General features: G+C 54.1%; 4 protein-coding genes across 4 annotated transcripts; 1 reads left to right on the top strand and 3 right to left on the bottom strand.

The window, feature by feature from the left end:
• Positions 1-238: 238 nt before the first annotated feature.
• On the bottom strand, positions 239-641 carry KRP23_2926 (uncharacterized protein; the record flags this gene model as incomplete). Its single annotated transcript, XM_067887715.1, has 2 exons — positions 239-374; positions 466-641. 2 exons carry the CDS (start codon positions 639-641, stop codon positions 239-241), a joined length of 312 nt encoding a protein of 103 aa, XP_067750283.1.
• A 4,699-nt stretch (positions 642-5,340) lies between these two features.
• On the bottom strand, positions 5,341-13,947 carry KRP23_2925 (uncharacterized protein; the record flags this gene model as incomplete). Its single annotated transcript, XM_067887714.1, has 2 exons — positions 5,341-12,533; positions 13,488-13,947. The coding sequence occupies 2 exons, from the start codon at positions 13,945-13,947 to the stop codon at positions 5,341-5,343; spliced, it is 7,653 nt and encodes a 2,550-aa protein (XP_067750282.1).
• A 369-nt stretch (positions 13,948-14,316) lies between these two features.
• Positions 14,317-15,522, top strand: KRP23_2924 (putative transcriptional regulatory protein; the record flags this gene model as incomplete). Its single annotated transcript, XM_067887713.1, has 8 exons — positions 14,317-14,364; positions 14,430-14,484; positions 14,561-14,586; positions 14,666-14,759; positions 14,829-14,887; positions 14,949-15,077; positions 15,150-15,200; positions 15,271-15,522. 8 exons carry the CDS (start codon positions 14,317-14,319, stop codon positions 15,520-15,522), a joined length of 714 nt encoding a protein of 237 aa, XP_067750281.1.
• A 214-nt stretch (positions 15,523-15,736) lies between these two features.
• Positions 15,737-17,734, bottom strand: KRP23_2923 (uncharacterized protein; the record flags this gene model as incomplete). Its single annotated transcript, XM_067887712.1, has 1 exon — positions 15,737-17,734. One exon carries the CDS (start codon positions 17,732-17,734, stop codon positions 15,737-15,739), a length of 1,998 nt encoding a protein of 665 aa, XP_067750280.1.
• Between the last annotated feature and the right edge of the window lie 2,090 nt (positions 17,735-19,824).

The following is a 19,824-nucleotide window of genomic DNA, read 5'->3' as shown; positions in this document are numbered from 1 at the left end:
CGAGCCCTCGGGTTGACGGGTTGACGAGTGTCCACGACCATGTGTCGAAGGCCCACCGTGGGTCGCTAGTCGAGTCTATTCCAACCAGCAGCATGCTACAATAGTCCCGGCATCCGGTCGACTGTCACGAAATTCCGACGGCTTTCGGCGCGTGTTTGCTCGCGCAAATCCAGCGGCATCAGACGCTGCCAGCGACAGCAGTCGAACTCGACCTGGATTGGCGAGCACGAGCGGTCCGTTACTGCTGACCACTCGCGCTCTCTGGCCTTGACCGAAGGACTGCCAGGGTCTCAGCAATAGCCACCTGCACAGGATCCTTGGAGGAGCGCATGGCCATATCCAACAGACTGGGCGTGCGCGAGCGCGAGTGTTTGCTGCCACAGACCAGCACGCTCGACCTTGCTCCAAAGGTGCACCACGTCGTCTTGCAGCGGATGCGTGGTCGCCAGCACGTTGTGCGCGTACCTGTGCACGTAGACCTGCGGAGTCTTCTGCTGCTCGAAGAAGCCTTTCAGTAGACACTGCACCGACTCAATGGTGCGCGGGACACTGCGGCACAGCACGTAGACGTCATCCACCTGGATGTTGTCGTCCAGGAGCGTTCCGTGTCGCTCCTTCAGCGCGCGTCCTTTGCCTGTCATGTGATCGACGCTCTCTTGTGTCAACAGGCCGGATCAATGTCTGCTGCGTGTCCTCGGCGCCTACAGGCTTGGCGGTCTGTTCCAGCAACTGGAACGGCTCGGTAGTGTGTCCACTTTGGAGGCCCTGAAGTCCTTCTCCTGCTGCGTGGCCTGCACCTTCGTCTCGATGGTCCTGGGCACGGTCGTGCGGTGTGGAAGATGTGCTACGTCGCGACTAGTCGAAGAGGTAGCCATTACACATACCTGCTGCAGTCACTGTAGTCGAAGCTGTAGCCATTACAGTGGGACCTGTAATGGCTACAGCTTCGACTAGCTGCAACAGGTATGTGCCAGCAGCAGCACAGCTCGGCGAAGGAGCGTCTGGGAGTGTCTGTTGCTCTTCTTCTTCTTCTTTGCTCTTGAAGAACTCGCTTCCACGGCTCGCGACTGTCAGCAGCAGCTGATCCCATCGTCGCAGAGCGCTGGGGCCCACACAGAGCCCTTGCGAGGTTTGCTGCTGGGGCCACAACAGCGAGTGGATTGGGATCGCTTTCAATTTCGGCCCAGCAGTGCGTGGCTTCTAGAACATGCCATTCTTAGCGCCAAAACGATAGATGTCGCATTTTCTCGTTTGAATTCAGTTTGGCGCCCAAACGCCCCAAACGAGTCATTCTCCGTTTGGACCAGCAGAGCACAAGCAAGACACTTCTTCCGACTGGACCATGGTGACCGACACGTACCTCCGCAAGGCGCTGACGCACATGAAGGCCAAGTACGCGAGCCTCGAAGACGAGCACTCGTTGCTCTAGGACAAGCACTCGCTGCTGGAGAAAGAGCACGCAGACATGAAGACCGCGCACTCGAGGCTGCAGGAGGAGCACGCAGAGCTTCACCACGAGCGCAGCGATATGGAAGGCGAGGCGTGGTTCTGGATGGTGGAGAAGAAGGGTGTACAAGACGAGTACAAGAAGCTCCAGGACGAGCACGCGCAGTGGAAGGCAGCATGCGCGGCGCTCGTGAAGGAGGTGGAGCACAAGGTGTTGGAGGAGGAGTACATGGCCCGGCTGCATATTATGTGGACCCACCATTGTGGTCCACATCTTGGTGCAGAGCAGCTGCGACGTATGTATTGACGTATTGACGTATTGGCTTGGCTGCCGCCGCGAGCTGCTGATGGCGCGTGTGCTGGGCCACATCCGCTGTGCGTCGAGCGTGGTGCCTATGACCAGGCGCGGATGGCGCGCCTCCCTCGGCGACACCCAAGAACTGGGCGTTGACGTTGACGTTGACGTTGACGTTGTCCCAACCCGGCGTTCAAGCGACGCTGGAGACGCTGCAGTAGTAGGCAAAGGACGACGGTGAAGCCCTACTCACGTCCAAAACTGAGCTGTGCATGACCAATGCAGTGCAGCTCAACTCTTTCGTCAAGGAGTTGGAGTTCAATCAGCAAGGTATTGGTGCGCTTTTCCAGTCTCTAGTGCAGCGCTCCCGCTCTTCATCATACAACAAAGGGGTGGCTACGAGACAAGAGAGGGCATGCCAAGTGTTGGTACGGTCGTGTGGAACCCAGAAAATGCTGAGCAGTGTTAGAAAGCTGAACAACAGCGTTCGCCGTCTCGCCTGCGACTGCTCCAAGGTCAGATGGAGCGGCTACTTGCAAATTGAGGGACTACGTGATAGCAGAAAGTGACGACATGGAGGCCGAAGATAAGGGTCTGGATCGCGCGTTGTGACACCGCATGTGGCGCCTAGTGCTTGACTTTGTACTGTAGGTTGGAGCAAGTGGTGCAAACATTGATGGTGCGGACGTATGGGACTTTATGGCACATGCTGAAGCACTACTGCTTGCTGTAGTCGAGCCGACGATGTGCCAGCGCCTGACGCGCGCCGTCAACTCAGAGCACAATGACTGGATGAAGAAATTTACGAAATGTGGGCTCCAAGTCAGGTCGCAAGTTGTATTAACCGTGTCGTCGGCCCTCAAGCGGTCATCGGATCCCTGTACGAGCAGTGCTGAAGACTGCTGACGATGAAATTGGCGTGCGCCAGGGAGCACTGGTAGGTTCTGTCCGTTTGCAGCTGCAGCTGTTCCTCGCTCAGTCAGAGTTGCAACGGACACCACGGCGTTGCATCTCGCTGTGCGCAGACACTCCTGGATGATCGACTTGCCTTCAATTCGAGCGAGGAAGGTTGTGATCTGACACAGCTACGCCTGCGTGTTTGGTGCCAGACACACTTGGGCCCAACGACCCCCAGCAAACACTTCGGACTCCCTCGTGATGTCATCCACCAAGTTGCTTGTAGTGATTCGGCCTTCAGCGAACCATGTCGGACGACGTCTGGTACTGGCGTTCACAGCGTGGCCAAGTTGCCTTTGACCCACTCGAGGAGAACGGCCGGATCATCCACAGATATTGACACACCAGCGAGATACGCTTCCAGCTATAATACCAGGTCACTAGGTTAGTACATCGAACAACTGGCATATACTGTACCGCACTCACCTGTGGAATGCAGTCCCTGAACGACAGCCACAGCCTCTGCTCGCGGCCGGTAGAACACGTCGGAAAGAGGTTGCTCCAAGAGAAGAAATTTGACAACGTACTGGATGTACTGGCAAAACTCGAGGACAAATTTCTGCACTGACGACTGAGTTGACACGATTCGATTAATGTTTACTTTAACCAGCTCGCATATGTGGAGTACAAAGGATACATTTGGGCGTAACCAACGTGCACAGCACTCGGCGGGTAACTACCGAGAGAAAATCGTATTCGACTCACATATAAGTACTGCACGTTCTGGCAGTTTTCAATTAGAGCTTGTGCACTCTTAGCCATCGCAAATTGAAGAACACTTTGCCATGGGATCGAGGCGTTGCATACTGGGGTGAATAACCTCGTAACCCTGCGCTACCTGTAAAATCTTGGCGATCATTTTGCCATTCGTGCCCAACAACGAAGTTTCGTCTGGCTCGCGCTGGGCGATGGAGAGTGGAAGAAGGCGGTCGTTGTCGTCTGTTCCCGAAAATCCGATGTTGCTGTTTCCTCCACGCCGTTTGTGCCAACCGTGGGTATTGTTGCGTATCCTTCGGGAAGACACAGGTGTTCAGGTAGAAGTAGATCCCATCCAATTTCACGCTCGCACACTATTGAGCGTACTGTTGTTGCTGGTCAGAGATATCCAAGCGCGGCAGCACTCGAAAAGCATTTCAGACCGCATCACCTGTGAGGCCACAATGGTAATGCCCATGTAGTAATACAGAAACAGCATCGGCAGGATCACAAGCGTCTTGCCACGCCCCATGTTCAATTGGCAAACGGTCCTGGGACCATTGATCAGATGTTGCACAGTCACAAATTCCTCGTGTCGGATCTGCAGGCTCCCCTCCACCTCGAATGCCAACCATTCGGATATTCTGACGATGACCATTGACCAGGCATCCGTCAAATGAGCGCTCACCGCATTCCTTAGCCTTCCAGATGATTCTCTCTACCTTGTCTTCCAGCACGCACAGCTCCGATAACTCCTCTCTTGAAATTCGCTGTAGCATTCAGGTTTTGGGCCACACGTAACGAGTTTCGTCAACGAACCCGATATCACTCACAGTGGTAAGAAATTCACAGTGCGAGAAGCCGATTGCAGCTGCGGGTCGTAGCTTTTGCAAATGCGTCCCGCGAGTCCTTTTCGGTCTCATGTCGAGGGGATGCAACATCTTCGTAAATGAACCAAGCAACTCCCGCGGTGAAACCTTCAGCTGCATGTGAGTCTGAGAGCTGTAGCAGTGCCAATCAATTGCAGTTCATCCAGCATCCCCTTGCTCATGGCAGCCGTAGTGCTGGCAGCGGTGAATACGCGCCTCCGGTTCCCCTCAGATGTCCACTTGTCATCGTAGTGGGTCGCGCGCAAGCGTTGAGCACCTCGTCCACCGTCTGGAACCACCCATGCTGCACTTGCACCCGTCGTTCTCCGTCAAAAAGACTCGAGGAGCTCGTGCAGCACGTGGAAAAGCATCAACTTGGCCTAGCACCTCACGTTCCGTCCGCATTATTACTTCATCTTGATCTGGAAGCGCAGCGATTGCTGCTGAAAAGTGGTCATGTACACGGCCGAGTGTGCCACCAGGTCGCGGATCGTGACGCAGTGCAAAACGTCGTTGAGCACCCGACAACAGCAGCAGCTGGAGTGGTGTCTAGCCGCCGCTAGCTTCGCGATTCAACCCATTGTTGCGGCGTGTGTTGGCTGGTAAAGTGTACGATGTGTTGCCCGTCGTTTCGGGCCTCTGGTATTGACGGCGCAGGACTCGGCAACGATGAATGGCTCGTTCTCGGCTTGTGGCACGCCGTTGGAGGCTCGTTAGACGCAGGAGACGGAGGTGCATCGAGTGGACGTGGTCAGCCGGAGAGGCCGCGGTTGTAGGCTGCAAATATCCAATCCGTTGAGCAATGATGGGTCGGACTTTAGACGGAGAGTACGTCTATTGTGCCAGACAAGGTTACAGTTTTGAGATGGGCTACAGTTTACTGTAGCATGGCGAGATTCATCCTAGTAGCGGTAAAGCACGCAGCAGACACTGTTAACCATTCCATACATGAAACAAATGATACTTTTGTTTTAGGAGAACGCGACTTCAAGCAAGAAGCTCTTCGTGGTGGCACTTGGTCGCTGAGCTTGAGCAACAAAGTATTAAAATGTTTCAACTCCTGGAGCGGAAAATACATCACTTGCAGTCCTCCAGATCCATTCGACAGCAGAGTTCGTGCAGGAACGAGCGCGTCCATTTGTGGCTAGAGCCTCGCGACTTCACAAAATTACTCAGCGTCACCTCTCGCTGCACCAAAGGACGAAGCAACTCACGGAGCGGGAACTCAACTACAGCTCGCTGGTGCTTCGCAACCATCGTCTCACCGTTGTACAGGCGACAAGCAATAGTTGACAGCATCGGTAGAGCTCCATCGAGACGTGGACCAACCGATAAATAAGCGTCTTGGAAATTAGGGCGCGCCCCGACACGATCGATGCTTTCACAAGCGAAGGCTAGGTTCACGAAGCAGAAGTGGCAAGGCGGTGATCTCCCATTAGTGGCCCACAACAACTCCAAGATATGGTCAGCTTCGCACTCAGACACCAGCAGCACTTGACCCTTCGTGAACACCAATATGACATCAACCACTCGTAGAAAGTCGTTCATGCGGTCCAAGCCCGTCCGTGCCATAATCGTAGCGAAAAAATTCTCTGTTCCGAAGATGTGAGCCTTCGTCCAAGACAGATCCGCTAACTCCTTGGGGGAAATCCACTGGCGAATGAATTTTGTCATGTCGATCACTTGAACGACCCCATCGAGGCTCTCGACCGACTGCGCTCGTAAGATGTCGCTATACTTCCAGCTCTTTTCCCTCGTGGGCGAGCATACCATCGCTTCGACCTCTTGCATCTGCTGCACTTCTTCCTCCACTTGAAGCTCTCGCTCACATTCATCGGTGTGCGATGTCACATACACTTCTTCATCAAGTCCGTACACTAATCCTCGGTGGCAGATCTTAGAGACCAACGCATCGGTAGCTTCCTTGAAGTCAATCTGAGCCTTCGACTGAATCACTTGAGCGACCTTGTCAATACGGAGCTTCTCTTGGTACAACGCTTCCAGTGCCCAATTGTCATCCACTAGCTCTGCCTTTTGGTCGAGCTGAGTCTTTCGGAAGTGAATGCCATTTCCTGCCCATTCCAGCAACCCGCGAACAGCTTCTTCCTTCGTGTTGGCCATGACCCAATTCAGCACGTCAATCGCAGCCAAATCTGCAGCATCACATGTCCCGCTGGCTTGGAGGATACTCTGTGCAACCTCGTCAAAACTAGCAATCCAGAGCGTTTGGTCACATCCAAGCTGCCGCATGCGACCCGCGCCTTGCATCAGTTTGTCCTTAGTGAGCTTCGGGCCTAGTGTCAGTACAGCTGCAGCATCCGGAAGGAGTTTCATGTCGGATCCTCTCGAGCGAGCTTCGTCAAAAATCACAAACGTCTCCTTTTCGAGCATTGACGCGTTTTTCAGAGACACCTTAACTTGTCGAGCCTTCTCTGCTATCATCCAGCAGTTGTGCTCTTGCCGACCATCGTAGTACGTCACGCCAGCGAAGTCAAAGCCAGGCAGCCCAAGAAGAAAATCTGCTGCGTCGTGGTTTGTGACGCCTGCAAGAAGTGCGCCCGTATCAATGAGAGCTTGCGCACGCTTATCAACTGCAAAAAGGAGGACACTTTGCCATGGAATTGGTGAAGTTTGTGGGCCGGGGCGGATTGCTTCGTAGCTCTGCGCTACCTGGAGAATCTTGTCGATCATTTTGCCATTCGTTCCCAGCAGTGAGGGCTCATTTGGCTCTTGCTGCGTCACAGAGAGTGGGAGCAAGCGGTGATTGTCGTTCGTTCCCGAGAATCCAATGTTATTGTCTCCTGCTGCGAGATTCCACGCCGTTCGTGCCAACCGTTGCGGATATTGCTGAGTATCCTTCGGAAAGACACACGTATTAAGGTAGAAGTTGATGGCTTCCACGCAGAACTCGTAGACCCGGCATAGTGTCTTGAACTGTTGGGCGTCGGCAAGACTTATATGGCGCACATCACATAAGGCCTTCCGGTCTTCCTCGTTCAAGCCCAATTCGACGCTAGAGTACCAGCGATCATACTGCTGGTGCTGCTCCGAAATGTCCAAGCGCAGCAGCATTCGGAAAACATTTCGAACCTCTGCGTTTGTGAGACCACTGTGATAATACCCCAGCAAGGTCAGCACGATGCAAACATCAGGGTGGCTGAATTCAGATCGGTCCGAAGGAACATCAGCAGCACGGAAAGGAATCGCGATTTTCTTCGGCCGCGTACCAGGTGCAGGTAGACCGAAGTTGACCCGATAGCGTTTCTCCATGCAGTGCTCCAACACACCAAACGCGACAAGTCCTCTCAAAGCTAGCAACTGACATGTATATGGTGTGAGCTTCTGCATGTAATCGCCAAGGGCTTCCTGCAAACTCACGTCCGGGTCAGTAATAGCCGTAACCAGCGACTCACTCGCGTCTCCGCTCCCAAACGCATTCAACCACATGAGCTCAAACGGAGCGTTGTCAATCAGGTCCAGGACCAAAGCCTTCTTGAGCTGCTCTCGTAATGCCTTGGTTCTCTCCACGACAGTGTTGAGGCGAGTTCCTATATAAGCACCCAAGCGTGTGGCGTAATCCGGCGAGAAGCAGGCAACGTGAGGAGCCAGAAGTACGCTCGCGACTCGAGAGCTCGAGGATGTGTCCGCAATGACCCGAAGCAGGGCCTCTGCGGCCTGCCATCGCTCGATCCCATTACAAAGCGGAATGGGGGTGCCCACTGCATACACCAAGTGGTACTTGTGATGGAGCAACGCGTCACATTCGTCAAGTACATCCACGAATTGGTCGCTCTCGAGAAGTTCATCCAGCATCTCAGCAGCAGGGCTGTCATTGCCTAGTTCTAAGCGCTTTAGTTCCAGTGACATCCGATGCTCCGGAGCTACCATTTGAATACCGCCATACATTTTCAAGTCGTGAATTGTGTCGCGCATGAATTCGAGTCTGCGGGTATCCAAATCAATCTGCCGATGGAATGGCTGCTCGAAAATACCTAAGCGAGCACTGGACGCCGACAAGTAACGGTGCATGAACTGCCGCGCTTCACTGAGCAGAGGACTCAAAAAGTGAGCACGTACAACTCGAGGACACCGACTCTGCGTGAAGTACAGAAACAGCATTGGCAGAATCACTCGCGTCTTGCCACAACCCATGTTCAATTGGCAAACGGTTCCTGGGCCATTGATAAGGTGCTGCGCGATTACGAATTGTTCGTGTCGGATCTGCAACCTCCCCTCAACCTCGAATGCCAACCAATAAGGATATGTAGACGATAACCACCGTCTCTCGTTGACTAGTTCATCAACGAGCTGCGCGTCCGACAACTCCCCACTGCGCTTTGCTTTCCAGATGAGTCTCTCCACCTTGTCTTCCAGGACGCACAGCTCCATATACTGGAGGACCCCTTTCTTGAAGCTCTCTCTCGCCTTTTCACTCAACTTCGGCGCCAGTGTATGAAGGGTTTCGTCATCGAAAGCGCACTGCACAATATCACTCATGGTGAGAAGCGGTAAATAATTGGCAAGGCCGAGAAGGCAGTCACGGATGCTGCTCGTAGCTCTTGCAAATGCATCCCACAGGTACGTTTCAGTCTCGAGTCGACGAGATGCAACATCACTCAGTATTGTCGTGAATGCTCCGAGTAGTACATCCGGTGGAGCCCTTAACATCGGTTGGGCCTGCGAGTGGTAGCTTTTCCAGCTCACATTCAATTCATCCAGCATGCTTTCGCCCATGGCATTGGCGGTGCTGCTATTCAACGGCAGTGGAGGTGCTGTTCTTTTTGGCGTAACATCGACTCTAACGAAAAGACTCAGCTCCTTTTCGGTAGATGTCACGTAGTCGTTCGCACCAGGAGGTGACTTACATGACACCACTTCAATAGGCGAACCCGATATTGCTGCATGCTGCATGTGCCCAAGAATTAACTTCTCCTCGCTGCTACGAAACTGTGAACGCAAAGGATTCCGTTGGACTCGCTCAGCAATCAAATCCGCGTACTCAGCTTTTTCGTCGGCACTGTCCATCACCGTGTTAATCGGCTGTGTTCCTCCGAAAAGAAACGCTAGACGATTTGAGTCTGTCAGCAACGCCAAGGCCAAAATCTTCACTGCTGGTTCTCGGTAGCTCAACTTGTACACCGTTAGTAAAGCCCCCCTTTCCAAGTCGGAAAATGGCCTACTCGACCGACACGCACGGAGAATTCGCAGAGCAGCCTCTGCTCCAGTCATTTGCAGGCGCTTGCTCGGTACATTCGTTCCCGCTCGAGTACAAACAGCGGCCAGTTGCAGTCTCGCGCAAATCGTCTCCGTTTCAAACGTCTTTAATCGGCGGTGTAGGTCGTAGCACGCAACACCAATAGTACAATCTGCTTCGCTTGGAAGGCTAATATCAACGATGTCTTCAGAAGAATCTCCTACAGAACCAACTGGAAGCAGCATGCGAAGTTCCGACCGCGACGTATCAGATCTGTCCTTAAGCTCCAACGTAAGGTATCGTCTAAACCGCGGCAGGAAGTCTTCAAACTGCTGGTTTGTCGCCAATATGTACCCCTTATGCTCCACAGATTCGAACTGCATTTCGTTGCTCAGATAAAAGCTCACTTTGAACCGCGGTAACTCAATCTTCAGCACTTCGAGTGGAGACTTCAGCGGATGAAGAAACTTCTCCTCCTCAAACTTCGCCAGTACGTTGAAAACTTCGAGAAGTGACACATCCTTCTGTACAAACCGGTCGTAGCCATCCAGACGGTTTATAATATCTTGGTACGGGTAACTCGTGTCGCTGAGTGGTATTTTGTAGCACTGCATGATGTTCCCGTTATTCAACGTTGCAGCAAAAAATATCTCACGACACTTAGCCTCGGTCGGTCGAAAGAGAATACAGTTTTGCTCCACCCAGTACCAGTGTGAATACAGCTCCCTTAGTCGGGCTGGAAGCAGTTCGGCCAATGTGTTAACCCAACCAGCCGAGCATAATTGAAGAGTTCTGGTGATTGCACCCGAAGTATCTGCAATAAGCTCTTGGACAAAAAGTCCTCCGTCGGCTAGCAGTGCGAAATCGTACAAGCGACCGCAAAACGTACGCTCAGTTCGAAGCACACCATTCGTGGAGAATACCTCAAAATTGCTACGACCGAACAGAGTCTGGAATCGCTCGTGCTCTCGAATTTCTGCCGGTAGACCCCCGGGTACATACCCGTTTGTCAGAACGACGCCCGTGAAGAGATTCATCGAGTAGTGCGTGTTTGACGGATTGTCAAAAGCTTCAAAGCAACTTCCAAGCTGCCCGTTGTTCAAAGAGAGCTCCTTAAACTGCTTCCAGATCAGTCGATTTGGAGATGTTGTACTCACCAAACGTACTAAGCCAGTAAGAACTGTGTTGGTACCGCACGTATTCACATACTCGATCAGTTCTGGGGTTCGACGGGCCATCATCTCCTGAATCCTGCTCTCCACACCAATCATTATTTCGGTACAACGCAGAGTAACGCTAGCACAGAGGAATGACTTGCGAAACAGCACGAGAAGCTCGCAAACTTCCTGCGCAATTTCGTCGTCCCATGACCCCAGTGTGTAGGCAAGCAATGCGTAGCCGTACAGAACGCTCTCTTTTTGTCGGATCACAGCAATTCGGCGGGGTGAAGATTCTTCCTCGTATTCAGAGCTCGCATTCTTCGCCCATCGCCTCGCCATCCCAGCAAACAATTTCACGATTTGTTTCGCCTCTTGCGTGAATTGCAACGCAAAGCCCGCCAGTTCACTGAGAAGCGGGACATTCTCAAAATTACGCGGGGTTTGATCCAGTTTACCAGCAATAATCTCTAGCGTGGAGCAAAATACCTCCAGACCCCTCTCATTTTGGAGCATGTCAGTCTTCCACAACAGCTTCGGCGTGACATCATTAGTGAGAGCACCAACTTGGTAAAGTGCCTGCCGCACGATAGTTTTCACGGATGGATGTCCCCACGGAAAAATGTCCTCAAGAAGAGCCCACTGCAGCTTTCGATACTGTTGATTGGCAAATGCACGCAGCGATCCAAGTGCAATGAACGCCGCCTTCTCGAACTCTTCTGGCTGCTGATGCAATTTTGCATACACCAAATTCCCTCGTATATCCCCGATACCAGGCCAAGAATTCATCCACTGGAGCTGGCGGTATGACTGAGGTAACTGCTCGATGAAGCTGTCGATCACGCTCGACTCTGTAGCATTAAAAGGGTTGACATTCGCTCCCGATGCGTCCATCCACGTCAATGCCGTGCCATGCAAGGAAGGATCCCACACACATTGAGATTTGTACTGAGAAAGATAGTACAGTTCGTCGACAGTCTTGGGTCCCCAAGAACTTGGGAGAGAAAATGGAGCAGGTCTTGCAGTGAAGATCTTGGCCGTCGCACTCAGTGCTCTACTTGGCGCGTACTGATAATAAAATAGCTGCCAGGTAGTAGGGCTTCGCATCGGTAAGTTCATCATCTCGGACGTTACTCCGGCCGGCGCGAGCGCTCGCTGTGCAGTAAGACACAGGCTGCCCAGAATCTCAAGCGTTCGTGGCAGCGTCAGCATGAAAATCACTTGAAGTGCATGGCCTTGCGCTGGAGGGAGCGGTCGTACCAGATACGGAGGAGTTGCCAGCGTTCTTTGAAGCGTTTCTTCATCTTGCCTGATCGTCCAGCTAATCCGGTCAATTGCTTCCTTCAATTGTGTTCTAACACTGCTTCTTCGGTAGCATTGTAAGTGTCGACCAGGGTAGGCTAGACGCAACCGTTCCTCTTCATTTGCGAGAGCGCGTTGATTTGTCCAGAGATTCTCGTTCAAGCGTGCAATCTCAGCTCGGAGTTCGGCGGCTTCCCTTTTCTTTTTTTCAATCACGCTCCACTTTGCTCTCACATGCGCTTCCCAAATTTCAACTTCGCGGTTGTAAATGTCCACCATGCTAGTGCTGCTCAAACCGAAAGACTGGCCGAACTTAAAGGTTGGGTCTTGGTTGGTCAAGTGGAACAGCGGAGGTCCACTAGTTGCCACATTCCACCCGCGAATATACCGAGTGACGCTCTCCAGAGCAGATATCGCTGTCCGGTCACTCAAAACAGCCACCTTTAGGTCTGTCCAGTCAAGCGCAATGCTGTACTGCGCGCATAAAGGCACTTCCACAACACATTTCTGGTGAACAAGCAAAACGCGATCCACGCCACCAGCATTTCCCGACTCCGTTGCTCCACATTCAAAACGGATGTCATCTGCCGGTGCTGGTGCCACTGTCTCGCGATTGCCTGGTACTCCGTGACAAGCGTTTGCATTCTCTCCAAATCTAAAGGTTCTTGATTGCAGACTTCTTCATTAAACTGACGAGACGCCGCATACATGAATGCTTCCACAGTCCGCAGAATAAGGATGCCCTTGTATGCAGCTGGAGCCGCGTTTGATTTCATCCATCCGAGCAGCTCGCTTAAGCTGCACGATGACCCATCTAGAAAGCAGCACCCTTCCAAATTTGCCCACGCTCGATCGTGGCTTGCAGTGTTGCCTTCATGGTCGTCAGGGTCCTTGATGCACTTTGGAGAAGTGATCTTCACACCACACTCCAACTGATGAAGCTCCCGAAGGATGTCTGCTCCCGGAAATGTGTATCTTTTGGCACCCTGGCAATTCAGAATATCAACAAAATCGTCAATGCGGGATCGCAGCTCTGTGCACTGCTTCTGAAATGCAGATACGTCATATCCGCATTCGAGGAGATCAACAATGTGCAGGACGATAGCTTGCAGCATATAGAACATGTCGTCTACAGACGAGCACCCATTTCGTAGATTCATGCTGTCCAGACAAAAAATACTCTCGGCCTCGTGGACTGTCAGTTGAAGCAGCCCCAGCTTAATCGTGGCCATTGTCTTCCGGAAAAGGCCTCGTCCACAGCAAAGATTGTGGGCGATCGCCGCCTGAACAAGAGCCCAACATGTGTCTCGCGCTCGCCCCCCGGTGTGTTGTCCCACATCCGCCGTACCTCCTCTAGCAGCAACGTTAACGGAGCTAACGCTTGAGGTGCCTTGCATCACCGAAGCTACGGCACGTCTCACGACTGCAGCAATGAATTGCGGTGTCTTCTGATGGCCCAACTCGTTTTTCGCCGCACTTCTCTCAGATCCTTTGCAAGACTTGGCCTTGTGTAGCTCGGAAGCAAACGCAGTGCCAAACTTCATCTCCAGCTCCGTGTCCTAGGTCGGCACAGTGCAAGATATGGTGCGTCTTGGGGACGGCACTGTGCACACACCCGCCGGTCGGCAAGAAATGGAGCGTGCGTTCCCACCCGTCAACAAAAACCACATCGAGCTTCACTGTGGTCGCATTCAGCATGGTTCGCTGCAGCGCACAGCCGTACATGGGCAGCCATGGATCATACCACACGTCACCTCGCTGGTGTCTGCCACCTGAAGCTGTGAGACGTCGAGCCACTTGTCGGAGGCTCTCAACCTCATGAGCAGAGAAAGCAGAGGCTGGAACGACTCGGTCGTCTGCGAGCGGCTCCAGACGGCAGCATTTGTGCTCGGCCCCTTCCACAGCCTCCAATTTGGCTGCAAATGCAGCAAACCACTTGCTCAAAGCCGCACACGTCGCTGCATCCTGGCGGTCGCTGGGAGACTTGTACTTGAACCGAAACACTGCATTCAGCAGGTCGTCGTCCTTCATTTCGACTTGTTTTCTCTCTTCTTCACTGGATCGATACAAATTGGAAACTGAGGCCCCACTCAACCTGCTTCATCCTAACGGTGCGAACGCTCGAGGCTTCGTAAGCACCCGTTAGTTCTCCAGTCATCGGCTTCTCTATGGGAAAGGAGCCCCAGTTCGAGTTCACAGTTGGGGAAATGGGATCAGCCAATAGCTTGTCTTTCTGACCTGCTCTGTAACTGTATAACAGCACAGTATCCTCTGCATCCACCGCACATGCCACTTATTGGTACCACCCTACTATGATGCTCGCTCGCCGCTGCGCCGCCGCCCTCCGGAGCTCCTTCGCTCGCGCCCCCACTCTGCGTCTACAGCCAGAGCGTTCGCTTCATGGGCCGTGGCCCCACCATCCAGGGCAAGAAAAACGCCACGGACGCGGTGCGTCAAGAGGCAAACGGCACCGGACCAGCGTGTGCTCACTATTTATTGTTCATTGATCGTAGAAACGCACGGCGACGAACGCGAAATTGGCGCGGGAGATTATGGTCATTTCTAAGTGTGAGGATGGAGTTGTTGCGGGCTGGGGCATTGGTGGTGGGTTGTTGACATTTGCTGGTGCTTTGTGGTTCTTTAGCGGTGGGAGGTGACGCCAACAATGTGGTGCGTGGATGGAGAGAGGGGTGAAGATACTTTTGGTGCTGAATTCTCATGAGTATATTTCGGTTTTGCTATTTTGCAGCGGCTTGCGGCGGCGGTGAACAAGGCCAAGGCGGCCAACATGCCCAAGGACAAGATCGAGGCCGCGATCAAGCGTGGCGTGGAAGGAAAAGACGGTGGGGTGGAGACTGGAGCCTTAAAGTGGGCAGGACTTGGCTGATAAAGATCTTGGCCCTTGTGTACAGGCAGCAATGCGGAGGCGGTGCTGTATGAGGCCTCGGGTCCGTCTGGAAGCGCGCTGATGGTGAGCTGGTAGCTGTTGTTGAGTTTGGATGGGCTCCGTTTGCTCAATTGCTGGCGTTTAGATTGAGACGCTGACGGACAACAAGCGCCGGACTGCACCTGCGCTGCGCCACATTTTGGGCAAGCACAACGGCGCTCTGGGCACCAATGGCTCGGTGGCCTGGATGTTCGAGCGCAAGGGTTACCTCGAGGTGCGGTCCGATTCGCATCGCTTTCGATAGTTTTGATGTCGATCCTGACGTTGTGCTGCATTTGGTCTGCAGATCGAACTCCCCGTCGGAGAGATCGACGAGGACTCGCTCATGGAGATCGCTGTACGTACTGCTGGAGCTCAGCGTACGATGTTTCGTGGTCTTGACCGTTGGGAATGCGTTGCATGATTAGCTTGAAGCAGGTGCGGACGACGTGGAGACTCGTGAAGGCTTGGCGCAGGTCACCTGTGACCCCAGCGACCTTGCTGCCGTGCGCAAGGGGTTCGCGGAAGCTGGGCTGGAGCCTGCCATCTCTGAGCTCATCTACAACCCGAAGGAGTTCCTGGATCTGGAAGACGAGCAGCGGGAGACCTTCGACAAGCTCATCGACGCTCTGAACGAGGACGAGGATGTGAGCCAGATTCACCACAACGTCAACGAGTAACCCTGTGGTGGCTCACTGCTTGCAGACGATCGTGCCAGGTAGCCGCGTGACGAGGAATAGAAGAAACCAATGAATTTTCAATTATGGGCGGCGAAGCTAGCGGAGCTGCTGCTCTCGTCCTGGCCGTCTCCCGCTTGCATTCGTCCAAATAGATACGCTACTTACTACCCGCTCAACGCCGGGTGCCTCCTTCCACCTTTCCATAGTGAGCTCATCAGAGATCAGAAAACGATAGACGCTTATCGTTGTTTAGCTGCGAGAATGTCAGCGGGTCATCCTCATCTGCATCCGCGTCGACGCCTGGGGCCGGTGGTGATGGCGCTTCAAAGCCGCGGACAATCGGCTGAGTCAACTCCTCCAGCGGCAGCTCCAACTGCTCCATCGGGAGTGCGGCAACGACGTCCTCAGCATGGACAACATCGCGCTTGCTCACCAACTGGACGGCGTCCACGATCTCGTCTGGACTATCGTAACCATCGTCGTCCTCATCTTCCGACTCAACCTCAAACTCCCGGCACTGTACCTCCGCGTTAAAGCGGACGTGCCGACCGAGAGCACGCCACTTCTTCTTTTTCTGCAGCTCATTCTGTGCAGCGAGGGACATGTACTCGTCCCTAAACTCGAGCGGAATGCGGTTGCGAGCCTCACGGATTTTCCGCGCTAGGTCTGCTGCCTTCTGCTCTGCTGCTGTTAAACGTGCATGCCGCACGGCGCGCTTGCGGTTCACCAACCCGCTGGTACCGGATCGCCGAGAAAGCTGGCCCTTGAAGCCACCCACAAACTCCGCCACGCTCGTAGCGCCCGATGACACACGAACACGACCGGCGAAGTCAGGCGAGTTCACATCCGGAAAGCCTTCATCTCCAGCGGCCGCAGCGTCATCATGCTCTTCGTCATGACCATGATCATGCTCCTCATCGTCGTCAAGCTCATCCGACTTTGACCGCATCAAGTCGACATCGCGCACGTTCTGGAACGACCGACACAACGGGTTGTCGTCCTCGTCGTACGCGTCGAACGCCAGTGGCGGCGCCGGGAGGTCCTTTTTCGGCTGCAGCCGAGGCAGCGTCTTCGATGATGCTGCCCCTGCACCGGAAGAACTGCTAGAGCTAGCAGCACTGAGCGAACTGAGCGAACTACCACCACTTACTCTGTTGTCACCGCTGGTCGCTGAGCCAGCCATCGCGTCAGTTTTCGCTTGATGAGCAGTTTGCGAGTCACTGGCGTCGAGCATTTCCATCGTCGTGGGCGGGTGAGTTTCACGCTCTTGCCGCACCTCCGTCTTGACTGTCGGCACCTCCCAGCTCGAGTCTCCGCGACTCCGGTCCACCTTTTCCGGGTCCAGCATCGGAAACTCGTTTTCAACACTCGACTCAACGATCACGTCCGCCGTGCCTAACACCGCTGTATGGGCGTAGTCGTCTTGTTCCCGCACTGCATGCAAGTCGCTGGCAGACCCTTTCTTGTCCTTCTTCTTGCCCATTTGGAAGCCCTTGAACCCCAGCAGCACCTTGGAGCCCTTCTTGGCGTCAATATCCGTCTCAACATCGTCCTGTTCGCTCGTCTTGGTACCTACTTCCGTCGGCACGTTGTTGGTCGCTGCTTCCGTCCCTACAAAGTCCGAGGGCCTCGTCGATTGCTGGTGTTTCCATCCTCCTGACTGCAAAAAGTCCATATCGGATCGCCGTCCGCGCGGTCCTGCGTGGTTCGGCGCGGGCTTCAAGAAGATCTGGCCGATGGTCGAGTTCTCAAAGTACTTGTTGCCGTCCGAGGCGGCCACGTACGGCGTCCCGTCCACCGCGTGCTCAATGACGTACGACACGTTGGGCTGGGGCGGCGTCGTGTCCACGATGTTGTTGAGCGCCTTGTTCCTTCCGGTCATGACCTCCGTCAGGACACTCGAGAGCGACGAAACGGCCGGCGGAGGAGGAGCTTCGGGCAGCGCCGGCCTGCACTCGTCCTGGCTCTGGTTCTTCACGGCTCCTGCGCGGCGTCTGGGCCTCGAAAACGACAGCTCGTACGTGGTCTGGCCGGGCTTGACGAACCGCCGCCGCGAGCGCGCGCGCACGGGGGGACTGGGGAAGCCGTCCACGGGGTCCAGCTCATCCACGGGCGCCGCGTCATCGTCGTCCTCCTTGTCCGTGTCAGGGCTGGGCTGCTGGCGTCGGCGCTCGGCGTCGTCCATGAGCGAGTTCATCGCCAGCATGCGCATGGGGGCGGCCGACGGCTTGTCGCTCTTTGCTGTTTGGTTGCGGTGTGGCCGTCCCCCTTTGCCCCGCGATTTGAGGGCGTTGTCGCGACCGACTGGAAAGGGCGGAAAGTGTATAGTTGGGCGTGTATACGAATGTAACTTTTGGTGGTTACCGGATACATGTATACACTGGACGGTGGCAGGAGTGAATTGGTGAAGAGACGTGCGTACACGCTGGAAGAAATCGCCACTGGAGAGCAACGACTTGCCTTTGATTGCAAAGTCGGCATTACTGCTACTTGCTGCTGGCAATTGAATTTTAACTGCTCTGTTGCCGTGACGCCCAATGTGCAAGGCGGCTCTTGACGAAGCTTCACGCGAACCCTTGCCACTTCAAGTGACCAGAGCCGGGAGGCCCGCGTCATGGCATCGTACAGGCAGCCCAGCTCAAGTGCGATGCTCATCCGACCACGGTGACCTGCTTTCGGTGTGTGGGGCATGCAGGTCGTCGCTATTGAATACGTGTACATACTGATCGGCAGCTGATGCAGTGCACGCTCCCAAAGGTTAATCCGGTAAAGGAGGAGGACGCTTGCAGGCAGGCATTCGGTGTCCGTCGACATACAGTGGAGAGCGACGGGGAAAGGCTCAAGGACCGTTTTATGAGCGATTGGCACCGAATTCCGCCTTAATACGCCGCGCCAAGTACTTCGAAGTACTTTGTACTGCTCCGTGAAAAACGAGTTGAGCGTAGCGTACCGTGGTAGATCTATTCAACCACCACCAGCGGTAAGGCAAGACGAGCAGCATTTCGCGGCATCTTCGCCATGTGATCATTGCCCAGGCAACGTTGCACCGTCTCGTCCATGCAACTTCAACATCTTCCATTTTGTATGGTCCATACAAAACTCCAGTTCAAATGTATCGAAATAACTGCTCCTCGCTGCACTTGCAGCTTCCAGGGCGACGCCAAAGGAAGCGCTGCTTGCCAAGTCCTCGGGGCTGAGGACAATAGCGGCCGCGTCCTATTTGGGTGCAGCGCTCTCATTGCAAGTTGGAGGAGCTCTTCGGCGCGAGTTCCTGCATTGACATCGTCACGAACTCTTTGTGACAGGAGTGAAGCACCACTCGCTCGGGCCTGTGATGCAGATGTCTTGGCTGAGGGTTCATCCGTTGTCCATCTACAGAGAAGCACTCGGTCTGTCACTCCTTTCTCGGCCTTTAGTAAGAGATATCCCATTGCCGACGTTACCTGCGATTGAGATGACTCCGGCGATCGAGTGCTCGCATTCAAGACGGCTGTGTTACAGAGAATCCATGTACGTGTATGTCCAGCTCCGACAGTACAACGCCGAATGAGAGCATGTCGGTGTCAGTCTCATGCATCTCTCCACAAAGCACCTCAGGGGCCATCCACAGCGTCGAGTTCTTGCTGTCTGTGGATGTCTTGTATGTCTGCTTGGGTGACGTGCCGAAGTTGGTCACATTGGCTTCCATCGCAGCGTTGAGATGCGACTTTAAGTTGCTGTGGTCACTTGGGGGCCAGCGCACTACAAACCTTCATTGCAATGGTGGTCTTTTGCCGGTCGAAGTCGACGCAATATCGGTTGGCTTCATACCTACCCAGCAGCGAGCGCAGGTCAGGTCGCCACCTTCCATGAACTCTTGCACAAGTCCGCGATGGAAGCTCACGCCACTCCGACAAGTCACATAACGTGTGGGTGGTCAATGGCGGCTAAAATCTTCACTTCGACCAGGAATCCGTTTCCGTTCTCCTGGATCTCCGTTAACAGCTTCTTGACCACGACCTTCTCGCCGTGTACACTTGTCCAAACGCTCCCTGGCCCAGCAGCTCTTCAAGTTGCGCTGAGTCTGGAGCCTACGCAGAGCCCTTGCGAGATTGACAAGAAGCCATTTGAGCACTCCCCGCAATGACAGTGATGCCCAAGGAACACACGAGTCCCAAGGTATTTGAGCGGTCGCATTTGCATAGAGCGTCAAAGTAATAATTTGTTTGTACTTAAGAGGTGAGTGAGGTACGTGAACTGCTCCGACCGCATAAATTCACTTGGTGTCACAAGATCAGTGACCATGCAGCTACAGTGCCGCCA

This window comes from Phytophthora ramorum, assembly GCF_020800215.1.
Source record: "Phytophthora ramorum isolate Pr-102 chromosome Unknown Phyram_PR-102_s0002, whole genome shotgun sequence".
NCBI lineage: Eukaryota > Oomycota > Peronosporomycetes > Peronosporales > Peronosporaceae > Phytophthora > Phytophthora ramorum.
The sequence above is the reverse complement of the archived record's forward strand: the minus strand, read 5'-3'. Positions and strand labels throughout refer to the sequence as shown.